The 13,553-nt window shown below is 40.5% G+C and overlaps 1 protein-coding gene across 1 annotated transcript; it reads left to right on the forward strand.

The window, feature by feature from the left end:
- Positions 1 to 5,058: 5,058 nt before the first annotated feature.
- Positions 5,059 to 9,396, forward strand: LOC133798612 (ATPase GET3B-like). The gene is made up of 11 exons (XM_062237008.1): positions 5,059 to 5,351; positions 5,741 to 5,952; positions 6,062 to 6,124; positions 6,248 to 6,358; positions 7,279 to 7,353; positions 7,471 to 7,539; positions 7,614 to 7,679; positions 7,864 to 7,938; positions 8,020 to 8,118; positions 8,401 to 8,535; positions 9,074 to 9,396. Exons 1-11 carry the CDS (start codon positions 5,165 to 5,167, stop codon positions 9,209 to 9,211), a joined length of 1,230 nt encoding a protein of 409 aa, XP_062092992.1. The 5' UTR covers positions 5,059 to 5,164; the 3' UTR covers positions 9,212 to 9,396.
- The last annotated feature ends 4,157 nt before the right edge of the window (positions 9,397 to 13,553 follow it).

Consider the following 13,553-nt stretch of genomic DNA (forward strand, 5'->3'; position numbering starts at 1 on the left):
ATTCTTCCGGTTAAGCTTTGAACATCCTTGACCTTTGCTGGCGACTTCATATCGATCGGGGCTTTAATTTTTTCAGGATTTTCTTCAATTCCTCTCAAGTTAACTATAAATCCCAAGAACTTCCCTGATCCTACTCCGAAGGAGCATTTAAGGGGATTTAGCTTCATCTGATATTTGTTCAAGACGCTGAAGCACTCCTGTAAATCTCTTACATGTCCTTCTGCTTTCTTTGACTTGACCAGCATGTTGTCAACATAGACCTCCATGTTTGTGCCGATCAGCTCCATAAACATGTGGTTGACGAGTCTCTGGTAAGTCGCACCAGCGTTTTTCAAACCGAAGGGCATCACTTTGTAACAGTAAAGCCCTGTATCAGTCTGAAAGCTAGTGTGATCTTCATTAGGGGTATGCATACTAATTTGGTTATACCCGGAGTATGCATTCATGAATAAGAGGATCTCATGTCCTGTAGTGGCATGGACCAGCTGGTCAATCCTTGGGAGTGGGAAGCAATCTTTGGGGCAGGCTTTATTTAGGTCTATAAAATCCACGCACGTATGCCACTTGCCATTCGGCTTGGGCACTAGTATGGGATTAGAGACCCACGATGGATAAAATGCCACCCTGATGAACCCATTCTCCTTCAGCTTCTCGACTTCTTCTTTTAAGGCCCTTGATCTATCTTTGTCGAGCATCCTTCTTTTTTGTTGCACTGGTGGAAAACTCTTGTCGATGTTTAGGACATGGCTGATGACTGCAGGATCTATCCCGACCATGTCTTTGTGCGACCAGGGAAATACCTCCTGGTTCCTCCTTAAAAACTCCACCAGTACTTGTTTTGTTGTTGTCTCTAAGTTTTTACCGACTTTCACAACTTTGGTCGGATTTTCTTCATCGAGTTGGACCTCTTCAAGGTCCTCGATGGGTCCCACTTCTTCTTCAAAATCCCCAAAGCGAGGATCTAAGTCCCTATTCTCACTTTGGGCAACGCCCTATTTGGTGACATTATCACCTGAGTGGGCTTGGACATCAGTTGCCACTTGCAACTCCTTTCCGGTGGCGCCTCTCGATACACCCTTCTTTGCCTTGGTGATCGAGGCGTTGTAGCATTCCCTCACTTCCCTCTGGTTTCCCAATACATAACCTATCCTGCGTCTGCTGGGAATTTCATGGCGAGGTGTCATATCAAGGTGACGGCTCGTAGGTCGACCAAAATCGGTCTCCCAATTACAGCATTGTATGCCAAAGGACAATCAGCTACTGTAAAAGTAGTGAGTAATGTCCTATTAGCATGTATGGTGCCTGCTGTAATTGAGAGTCTAATTGACCCTGTTGGGGCGAGCCCTTCTCCGGAAAAACCATAAATGGTTTGGTTGCATGGCTCCAGGTCCTTTACGGACAACTTCATTCTTTCTAGCGAAGACTTGTATAGGATATTGACCGAACTTCCTGTATCGACCAATACCCTCTTCACCATCATGTTTGCAATCTGCACGTCCACAACCAGCGGATCGGAGTGTGGGAATCGCACGTGCTGGGCATCGTCGTCAGAGAAGGTTATCAAGTCCTTTCCTATTCGAGCCTTTTTTGGTGCTCGATCCTCAACACTCATCATCTCGATGTCCTGGTCGTGGCGCAGGGTTTGAGCGTATCGTTCCCTTGCCTTCCCACTATCTCCTGCAAGATGCGGGCCTTCGCAGATGGTGAGTAGAGTGCCTTCCACAAAAGCTGAATATAAAGGTGGCGAGCGTTGGCGTGCAGGCGCCTGCTCGTTGCCACCTTGAGCCTCTCGTTGAGAACCTCTGGCGGCTCACACATATCTTCTTAAATGTCCCTGCCTTATCAGGAACTCAATCTCGTCCTTCAGCTGGTTACAATCGTTTATGTTGTGCCCGTAGTCGTTGTGAAAATGACAGAGCTTTGTTGTATCTCTCTTGGAGATATCTTTCCTTATGGGTGCGAGTCATTTGTAGGGCACGTTTGAGCTGGTCGCCTGGTAGACCTCAGCTCGGCTTTTGACAAGGGCAGTGTAGTTGGTGAATCTCAGTTCATATCGACTGCCTTTGGGGCACTTACTCTCAGAGGTCGAGGGTTCATTGTTCGCCCACTTTCCACCGTTTCTACCATTGCTATTCCCGTTGCCTTTGCTGTTGCCATTGGTTTTTTTCGACCCATTGGCAGTTTTGGCGGGATCTTCCTTGGGCCCCTTGTCTTTTGTTGGTGATTTCCCTTCTTTGGCAATCGTGTCCTTAAGCTTGATGTACCGATCAGCTCGATCTAAGAAATCTTTGGTGCTCCTTACCCCATTCTTTATGAGGCTGCTCCAGAGGGGTGAATGGCGTCTCACCCCAGCAGTTAGGGCCATCATCTTACCTTCATCGCCCACAGTCTTGGCTCCAGCTGCAGCTCGCAGGAAGCGCTGAACGTATTCCAATAAGGGCTCTCCCTCTTTCTGGCGTATTTCGACCAGCTGGTTGGCCTTAGTGGGGTGCACACGACCTGCATAGAACTGTCCGTAAAACTCCTTTATGAACATTTCCCATGGTACTATACTAGCAGGAAGGAACTTAAAGAACCACTCCTGGCCGGTGTCAGACAGTGTTGCGGGGAAGATGTGGCAGCGGGCATCTTTTGACACCTTTTGTATATCCATTTGTATCTCAAACTTATTAACGTGAGATACTGGGTCTCCATACCCGTCAAAATTTGGCAGTGTTGGCATCTTGAATTTACTGGGGGTTTCAGCCACAAAAATCCTCTGTACGAAAGGGGTGCCTCTCCTCCGATCGTACTCAATGTGGGATGTTCGTCCCCCGACCAGCTACTGCACTGCTTGGTTCAAGGCATCGATCTGGGCCTGAACAGCTTATGGGATTACTGGGGCCACTGGTGCCAGGGGAACGTACTCATCGTGCCTTTCCCGGCGGTCGTTAAGTACATCCCTCAGATCATCGTCTCTTCGTCGTTGCTCGCTGGTTCCCAGCCGACTAAAGACGTTCTGCTACCTGGGCTGCTCCCCAGTGTTATGGCCTGCTGGTCGGTCCTCTCTAAGTGGTGGGCTTCTGCCTCCACCTCTTTCTTCGTTCCTCCGACCAACATTTCTTCTGTCGGAATCGGCTTCATTGTAGTCGTGCCCATCTCTGAATCGTGGCTGACTATGATGTAACCGACTATTCACTTTGTTGCCTCCTTGGGCTGGCATTTCCCGAGCGTTAGGGGGAGGCCTGCACTGGTCGGTGGGTCCCCATGCATTGTTATGCTGTGGGGGGCCCCTGACCGCAGAGCCTATCTCGGAGTTCCTCCTGTTGGCAGAAGGACGCTGCCCCCTGCTCGGTAGATTCGGCTCTTCATCCCTTGGGCGTCTAGGGCTGCGGGGCGGTTGGCCGGTCCTATTTTGCCTCGGGCGCAGGGGATTGCCTCGACCAGCCTAAGATGGAGGCTGCTGCTCAGGATCCATAGGTGGGACATCATCCTAAGCTACAGGAGGCTGCTCCGGCCTTTGTGGGCTTACAGGCTGGAGCGGAGGACTAGGAGTGGGACCCCTTTGAGGCGGCCTGTTTGGTGGCTGTTCTGGCTGGGAGGCTGGCGTGGCTTGATTCCTAGCCAGCTGGATGACTGCTTCAAGGGCGACCATGGCATCCCTCTGCCGATGATCCATCTCAGCCTGCCGCTCGCTCAACTCCTGACGCTAGCGCTCTATTTCTCTTTTTTATGACGCCATTATCTCTGCAGCATTCTCTTGATTGACCCTCAGATTGGCCAACTCATCCTGCAACACCCCCAGCGTTGCCTTCAAGGTTTCAGAATCTAACTCTTCCTCATCAAACTCCAAGTGTGGTTCATCCTTAGCCACATTTGGAGGAGGAGGCTGAGATGATGCGACGCCAGCGGTTTGTCATGTCCTCTTGGATGTTTTCGCCATTAGATTCTTTCACAAGCTCTCAATGAAAGCACCAGAATGTTGACCCTCGATTTAGCCAACGACACGGAGTCAAATATACAACAGGATGTAGAACGATGCTTGAAAAGATAATCTAATGGAAAGGAAAAAACACCAAGAAATTATAGTGGTTCGGCCCCAGTGATTGGTAATGACCTACGTCCACTTAGTGTATTGTTATTATTGAACTTCAAAGCTGTGATAAAAAAACTAGGGTTCTTTGAGTTTCACAAACCTTGGAAGGATTACAATAGAATGATCAACAATCACTATCGCTCTTTCTCTCTTAATCTTAAGCCAAAAAAGCTAATGAATCAAAAGTCCATTCCTTGAGTTATTTCATGCATATTTATAGGCTCAATGATGGTTACACATGCTAAGGTGTCCTATCTTTTCTTAACAATCGCGTATCAAGAACCATTATGAGGAAATATTCAAATGCAATTAATATTAGATTACAACTTAAGAAAGAAATAAATCGGACTTCACGACCATCCTGGTCGTACCAAAAATTAACACTGACGACGAGGCACACTTCTGGTCGATAGTCGAACAACACCTTTGCTCTTTAATTCTGCCACGTGTCAATCCACGTGCAAATAATCTTTACCACGTCATCAAAAATCATTTATGGGTAAATAAATAATATTGTGATTATCTTTAACTATATATTGTAACATATATTTATTAATATTAATTTTAATTAGCAGTATGTTGTAATTTGTATAAATATTTATTTATTTTTTGAGGAATTGAATAAATATTAATTTTAATATTAATAAATACATTTATTTTAAATAAAATAAATTAATCTACTTTATTTTATTTTATTAAAGGTAGTAAATATAATTATTATATTATTTGATATGTCTAACTTCTTATTAAAAATTAAGACAAGAAAATAAAAGAAAAGATTAATATATATATATATATATATACGGTTGGAGAAAGTTATATTTTTGTAATTTATTAAACATACCGAATAAAAAGATTTTTTTTTTATATTACGGTGGAATGTAATTATCTCAAAAAATAATGTCAAAAAAACTGTCTAGTGAACGTGACCAATTCCTCTATTAGTTATCTTTTCAAAGTTGTTATTGTTTTATGGGCCAGACCCTTTAGGTGAAGCCCAATCTTCATCCAAAATCTCTGAGCTATGTTCACCGTCTCAACTCTTAACGCGTTCTTCTATGGTTCATTTGGTTGCTTTAGCAGAAAAACATGGCAAGTTCCTGTGCTACGTCGACGTTCTCACCTATTCTTAACAAATTAACTGGCAGAAGCTCCATGGCTATGGTGGGTTTACTCTCTTATGCACCCAAAAGCCTCACTCCTATATCTCTCACCAGAAGCTTCAATTTTATATCCCTCTCCACGCCAAGGAAACCTCTTAAAAAGTCATTTCAAGGTGATTTCTTTTATGGGTTTGTTCAAATTATGATTTCTTTGAACATACTTTTATGTATATATTTTCTTAAGCAATACCGAAAGTTTTGATATAGAGTTTAGTTAGATGCTCCTTAAGTTTTAGATTTTCACTGTGTGGAATTTGATGCTTTTAGTGGTTGTCTAAAATTTCCACATTGGTGTGCTTGAAGATTATGAAGGGGGAAAAAGCTTGTTGTGGTTAGTTTATCTTTTGAGGAAAGTGGTTAAGATTGGTAGACATAAAAGGAAATTGATTGAAATAATATGTTTAATATATTGGTTATCACATATTGTAGCATAAAAATATATGGAAAGCCACCTTTTTAGTAGGATATGACTTGAATTTTTGTGCACCGTGTCTTTGGTCAGTGAGATCAGTGGCTGCACCTACGGAAGCGGTTTCTGGGTTTGATGACATGGTGTCTGGGACCAAAAGGAAGTACTACATGTTAGGTGGGAAAGGAGGAGTAGGAAAAACAAGTTGTGCTGCTTCACTTGCTGTTAAATTTGCAAACAATGGCCATCCTACTCTAGTGGTTTCCACAGATCCAGCTCATTCCTTGAGTGATTCCTTTGCTCAGGTTTAAACTGTAACAATGATTCGTTTTGGTTAATGTTATTGAACTTTTACTACTTAAACTCAATTTTTATACTCGGAACATTGGTATGCCTATTATTTTTTAACTTTAGGATTTGACTGGGGGAGCATTAGTACCAGTTGAGGGACCTGATTCTCCACTTTTTGCTCTTGAGGTATGTGGAGTTTGGTTCTTGTGAGAAATAATGATAATCTTCATCATGTTGATCCAAGGCTGCTGTTCCGATGATTTTGTAGTTTTATGTACTTAGTAATTTAAATGGATAGTGATGCTGCAGATTAACCCTGAGAAAGCTAGGGAAGAATTTCGGACTGCGGCTCAGAATAATGGTGGAACTGGGGTCAAAGATCTCATGGATGGTATGGGTCTTGGAATGATTGCAGAACAGGTAAAGCTTACTCAAGTATTGGCTTCTCATTTGATAGTTATTGCTCTTGTGTCCTATTTTTGCCACGTCTCATTAAGTTTCTGAAACCTTATAAACATTGGGCCTGTTCGACATTGTTATTTTCTGTTTTCAAAGTTGAGTTTTCAGAACTGGGAATAGAAAACAATTTTTGTTGTTTTCAAGAAACAAGATGTGTTTGGCTAACGTTTAATTTTTTTTAAAAATATTTCTGAATAGAAAAATTAATAAATATATTTATAAAGAGTAAGTAATGTGAAAGGGAAAGTGATGGGATAGAAATCAAGGAGGAAAACAAATTAAGAGAGAGTATAGCGACTTGTGAGAGAATGTGATGATAGATAAAGTGATAAGATAAAAAATAATATTGGAAAAATAAGGAGTGAAAACAAGGGGAGAGAGAGCGATTTGATAGAAAATAACGTGAGAGAGGAACGATTTGAGAGAAAATATTGTGAGAGAAAGGAATGAGAGAAAAAATGATGTAAGATAAAATGATAAAAGAAAAAAAGTGATGAAAATTCGAAAAAAAAAGTTTACGTAAAACACATAAATAAACTGTGTTCTCAAATTTTTATGTTTTTTTCTTTTAACTTTGTTTCTTAAAATTGTTTTGTGAAAATAATGTCAAACACTCTTTATTTGTTTTCAGATAGTATTTTTTTTTGTTTTTAAAAACAAACAACAATTTTTTAGTATCAATGGCAGACAGGCCCATTATATCTCCTGCCATAGCTAAGATTTTATTTAGAGACCATTTACATGTGAAATTGATTTTCCTCATATTTGTCATTCTCAGTATGCTCCCATCTGTACTAATTTTCCCAGGGAAACTTATTGAAAGTAAATTGCTTCCAATTGTGAAATCACTTTAATTGTTATGTGCTTTTTGATTGAGGAAGTTAGGAGAGTTAAAACTTGGGGAACTACTGGACACACCTCCTCCTGGTCTGGATGAAGCTATTGCAATCTCAAAGGTAAAAATATCTCGCATGATTTTGCATGCAAAATTTGTCATGGCAAATCTTTAATATATTTATAAATTTCATACATTATCCCACCTTTTTTTTATAACTTTTTATGTCTCTTTCCAGGTGATACAATTTCTTGACTCACCAGAATACAGCATGTTTACTCGCATAGTTTTTGATACTGCGCCTACTGTGAGTATTTTATCACGAACTGTCTTTGTTGCTTGAACTTTCAGCTTCTTAATTTGATGGCTTGTTTTAAATAGGGTCACACGTTGCGACTTCTGTCCTTGCCAGATTTCTTAGATCGATCAATAGGCAAGCTATTGAAGGTTTGAATGTCCACTTCTCTCTGCCTCTTTTGTTTATTTTTCTTCATAATATTATATATTTCCCCCTTTTCTCATTGTCTTTTGCTCTGGACCTTTTAGAAAGGCTCTTTTGTTTTACCAATGCAAAAGAACATCTTGAAATCTCACTAACTTTAATCCTTTATTTTCATATGGTCTGTTACAGCTTAAACAAAAGATTGCTTCAGCCACCTCAGCCATCAAATCTGTTTTCGGCCAAGAACAGCCCAAGCAGGATGCGGTAAGCCGGATGTCGTTCTAGCTGCCGTTATGTTTTCTTTTACAGGAGTTTATCGACTATCTGAGGTTATCTATGATGCAGACTGACAAACTGGAGCGACTAAGGGAGAGGATGATCAAAGTGCGGGAGCTTTTTCGGGACACTGATTCAACAGAATTTGTTATTGTAACGATTCCCACGGTAAAATCTTTAGACATTGGACTTGGTAAATGGTATATTTTGCTTGCTTGCTGGTATATATCATCTATTTCTGAAGTATACACTGAAACTAATGAACATGATTCATCATCGACAAATGCATGACTTTATCTCTTAAAATCAAGGACCTGATAAAGTTTCTAAATTCTTTTCCTACCCTCCTTCCGTAGGATCACCAGAAAAATCCATGCTTAAAAAGCTTGCTAAGAGCAAGTCTTGAGAGTTTTGAATTCAAATGATATTTTGTCAACATTTTAACCACAGGTGATGGCAGTCAATGAATCATCTAGGCTGCATGCCTCATTAATGAAGGAAGATGTTCCTGTGAAGAGGTTGATTGTTAATCAGATTCTTCCCCCATCTGCTTCAGATTGCAAGTTTTGTGCAATTAAAAGAAAGGTATTGATAATTAACGTTCTATGTCTAATTGCTTTGGTGGGTATTATCTTACTTCGTTTTTTAGATAGAACAATCTTGTGATGGAATAAAAGAGATTATGTTGAGTGATACTGATTCTAATTTCGCGTAATTACGTTCTACATTTGGATTAGATTGGGTTCGATTAGTAAATATGAAAGAAAAAATGTAAAAGAATGAGTCTACAATAGATATAGGTTGGATACAAAGTTTTTTTATTTTTATTTTCATACATTGATAAATCATTTATCAATGGGGATTGGATAGGATAATATTATCCCAAGATTTTCAGTAAGATATCACATGCTTAGATGGATCGACAAAGTTGTTAGGATTTTTTTTTTTTAATATCCTTTTCAATTCCATAACAAAATTACATGAAAAAAGAAAAAAATTAAGTAATTTGATCCAATCCAAACATATCCTACTTTTCCAAAGGTAGTCTTGATGAAATTGAGGGTGGAAATAATTGAGAATCAATTACTTGAACTCTTGTCTAATTTTTTTGAACCATTATCAGGATCAGATGCGTGCTCTTGATATGATTAGGAGTGATCCAGAGCTCAGCAATTTGACGTTGATCCAGGCACCACTAGTTGATGTAGAGATCAGAGGTGTTCCTGCTCTTAGATTCCTAGGCGATATTGTTTGGAAATAATTATATGTACAAACACAATTCAATCAACAATATAACATTTTCTTTTAAAAGAGGAGAAATTCATCCGAAGGTCTGCAAGGAACGAAAAAATTATTTAAACCGTAATTTATAATGGCCTATTGTTACTCATCCATGTAATGAAACGAAAAGGAGGGGAATGAATACAAAACAAGATAGATTGAGCATTTTTTTTTATATTTTAATTTTAATAAGAAAGATTTCGTAAATGTCAATTTACTTCATTGCAATTTATTCTTTCCTCGCTTTTGTTTTTACCATAATGTAACTTGGTTTACTCAAATATTATGCCGTCTAATTGTGTCCTATGTACCAAAAGAAAAACTAAAGTGACTATTGTTATTTATTACACAAAGCGTGCACTCTTTCGCAATAATTAAAAGATATATGTAGTTTTAAATAATTTTTGAGAGATTGTGTGGTAGGGATTTGTTTTGACCAAACTCATACGACATACTCCTTATATGGATATTTGAGAATGTCTTGAACATAATTTTTTCTTTTCATGATGGTGTTCATTGTATGATGAATTTTTTGCAGATTTTCGAAAATTCTAAAAAATTAAAGTGCTGAATATAAAGTTTAAATTGCTTGCTGTACGTGTGTTTTTATTTAATATTATTATTATTATTAATTTTTTTTATATGCTTTGCGTGGTTTTTTTTAATAGAAAGTATAAATTATGTATAAGAAAATTTATGTTTTGTATAAGTATTATTTTGGTCAACTATCCGATTGAATATTTTATTTTTATAAATTAACTTTAGACCTCATGTTTTATCAAAATGTTAAAAATAGGATTAAAGAGACGTTTTGACCTTTTATTTTTAAAAATTAATATTTGTACCATGTATTTATTCCAAAGGTTAAAAATTCTTTGTAAAAAGTAAATTATATATATTTATATAATTTATATTTTCTGTAAAGGTTCACATCATTTTGAACCTTGTATTTTAGCAAATTACCCGTTAGGATCCTTTATTTTAGCCAAGTTTTGTCAATCGATTATTTGAAGACTATATTTTGGCCGATTACCCATTTTGATAATTGTTTGGCGCCCAAAATGTAAACGATAGTTGTAGTCAAATTAGGCGGTCGATCCACAAAGAGGTAACCTAAAGCCAAAATATTAGTAGAAAAATAACACAAAAATTAGTGTTTACTGAGTTTTTCGAAAACTAGAAATATATTATGAAATAAGAGTTGTAAAGAAAGGATTAGAGATGAACAATCACAGTTTTTACATGGTTGAGACGTTAATAAGCCTTAGTCCATGAGTCACTAGTATTAGGCTTTAGAGAGTTTTGGCAATGGAGTTTTTCTACAAGTTTAGCAGAGTTTTTGCTTACAAGAGAAATTGTGGGATCCCTGCTACAGTGCACAACTGATCATATTTATAGGCATTCAAGTAGCTTGGGACAGACTAATCTGGGCCCAAATAAGGATGTAATTACAATTTGCTCGCTAACATAGCCATAATACAAAGAAAGTAACATAATTAGATGTTTTTAGTTTGGGCCCATTGGGTCGGCTTAGGCGTGGCCAAGCCTTACACCTGCCAATTGTACGTCAGCATAGACTGGTCCGCATGGGCTACTAAGGGGATCTTGGGGATAAGATCTGTCAGAATAGTGGCAGTACTGTTTCCTAGGAACAGTGTACGTTCCGTGTGTACCCTCTTCTACAGGTTAGTTGAGGAGACCAACTACCAGATTTCATCGGGATAGGTCAGCATCGTGGAAAACTAGACGTGCCCTATCTGGACATCTGGTCCAGGTTCATTTACTAATGTCTCGGTTCATTTACCGGAGTCCTGGTTCATTCACCAGGACCCGGGTTCATTTGCCAAGGTGGACATTGTGGTGGTGGAGATCTTTGGATTCTTGATAAGGTCCGTCTTCAGTGAACAGTCAGTCTGCCACCTTAATTAGCATCTCGGAAGATGTAGGTTGGTCATGGGCAGGGAGATGAGTTGGACCTGCATCTCAGACCCGGTTCCTTCATTATGCTTGCGCCCATTGAATGTTGTTGGGCTCGATAGTGTTTGGGCTATTAGGGTTTCCTCCTTCCCCATTCATTGGGCTCAGGATTGGCCCGGACCTCTTAAGAGGGCCCATGGACCCATTGGGTCATGCCACGTGTCATGGGTGGAAAACAGGAATAGCATTTACCCCCAAGTCTTCATCCGTGTTCGCATGGTGGAGAGTTGACTCACTCTCCCGGATCAATCTCAAATATCCTAATTCGTTTACCAAAAGTCGGGTTCATTTACTTGGGGGCCATTTGGGCGATCCTCATCCTTTCAAATTCTCAACGTCTCAGACATGTGTCTCCAGGTTGATGGTGCGTCTGCGCCACTTGCGCCCTAAAAATCCAAAAAAAAATCTTTTGATTACCCAGGTTGACCAATGGGTGTTTGTGCAATTCTTGAAACATCTCGTCTGTACGAAAATAGTTTATTGGTTACCCGAGTGGGTTGTTTAATGCTTCTGCATTATTCGGAGCTGTTGGATGGGGATAGTCTTGAGATATTTAACATGGATCGTTGGATGAGGTAGGTTCGGATTGTGGATTGACGAATCCACGATTTAGCACTCGATTGTGCCAATTAATGCCCCTGCATCGTCCAGGACCGTCGGATGGGGATAATCTTGGGATCCCCACTGTGGATTGTTGGATCAAATAGTGGATTTTTACCCTATAAATACCTCGACAGGCTCATTTCCACACTTTTATCATCCCATATATTCAAACTAGAGAGTAGAGGAGAAATATTTATATGTCCAATATTGCCGACGAGATTCTCCGGCGATTAATTCACCTTCGTGTTCATCTGTTTCCGACTAGACCTCCTCCCACTCAACTAGCAAATAATTCTGTCCCGGTTCACACGTCTGGGAGTGCCGACAGACTGCTGCATTATCTTCTTAGGTTCAAGACTGAGATTCTGCCAACGTTGTTGCCTGAGACGAATCTCAAATCCAATACCCCATAGTATGTTTTTTAGTCATTTTCTCCTCTTTTTATTCTTTTTTGGTTGTTTTTATTGTCACGCTATTTCTGCGACCATAAAACTGTTAGGGTCGTGACCACCATGTAGGGCGGTTCTAGGTAAAATAGTGGTAGCACGAACCGTAGAGAGTTTGGGTGACACCTCATACTAGTCTGGTTGTCCCGGATCAATTCGGACGCCTCAAGATTGTTTGGGGGTGAATTAGAAAAACCTTTGGCCTTTAGTTCCCGACTTAAGATCCTGGGATCTCTCTTGGTCTTGGATCTAGGTCCGGAGGGGACCTCTCCAAGCAGTTTTAGGAGAATCTCTGTACCTTAACCAATTTTCTTCGGTTTTGGTGCTAACTACTTGGTTCTCGTTTTCCTTATTGCTTCCAGGTTCCTGATCACGAGTTGCATCATTACTTTGTACACGCTGGACATTTTCCAAGTAGGCCCCGTAGTCCTGGAGGGGACCAAACTTCCCACTATCAACACGTGGGAAATGGACGGGGAACAGAACGAGTTCCGGAATTACCGGATGTTGCATCGGCTGGAGAAGAACCTTGGAGTAGAGTCGACCCCAGGGATTTTTTATAATCGACTGGCCCAGAAGGAGGAAAAGGCCCATAGCAGAGCAGGCATGTTCGGGGCCTGGAGCATAGGCCACATCAGTGTAGGAGCTACTCTTTCGCTCCATAATTATTTTGCGCGGTTCCTCAAGTTCGTGGGGATCGCGCCTTTTCAGCTTCTGCCCCAAGCATATAAATTTCTCGTAGGATGGTGCATATTCTGTGCGTTGAAGGAGATCCCGACGTCCACCCCCGCAGAGGTGCTATACTTTTACAAGTTAGACCCGCAGCTCAGCTCTAAGGACTAGACACAGGATGGATTTTATAGACTGAAGGCCCGTGGCATTAGCTCGGCTCCATTCAGTACGTGGAAGCACCCCCCGGATGTCAAGCAGTACTTGTTAATGACATCTGGGTTCCTCCTGGAGAAGAACCCCACCTTGGTGCTGGACTTGCAGTGCGTGGGTAAGTCGTCCTTCTTCATTTTTTATCTAGCCCTTCGTTTTGTTTACTGGACATTCACGATCCTGGAAAACAAGTCCATATGCTCATACTTGGCTCAGTAAATGAATCATAGATCGAAAAAAGTTCTATGCCACTCTTAGTGCCGAGGAGCTGGATGTGAGGGGCTTTGTGACAACGAAGAACCTTCAGCTGGTCAAGTTGATTGTCGGGAACCAGTTGATAGATGCCCCTAGCTTCCAGGGGGCTGCAATGGGAGAGGGATCCTGCTTAGAGGGAGAAGTTGGCCCTTATCCACA

This window comes from Humulus lupulus, chromosome 8 (genome assembly GCF_963169125.1).
Source record: "Humulus lupulus chromosome 8, drHumLupu1.1, whole genome shotgun sequence".
NCBI classification, from domain to species: Eukaryota; Viridiplantae; Streptophyta; class Magnoliopsida; order Rosales; family Cannabaceae; genus Humulus; species Humulus lupulus.

Excerpts from the sequence above, each read along its gene's own strand:
- LOC133798612 (XM_062237008.1), top strand. The coding sequence starts at position 5,165 with ATGGCAAGTTCCTGTGCTACGTCGACGTTCTCACCTATTCTTAACAAA. Across the intron at positions 6,359-7,278 it reads TTGGAATGATTGCAGAACAG|TTAGGAGAGTTAAAACTTGG; the intron begins GTAAAGCTTACT and ends TGATTGAGGAAG. Across the intron at positions 7,354-7,470 it reads AAGCTATTGCAATCTCAAAG|GTGATACAATTTCTTGACTC; the intron begins GTAAAAATATCT and ends GTCTCTTTCCAG.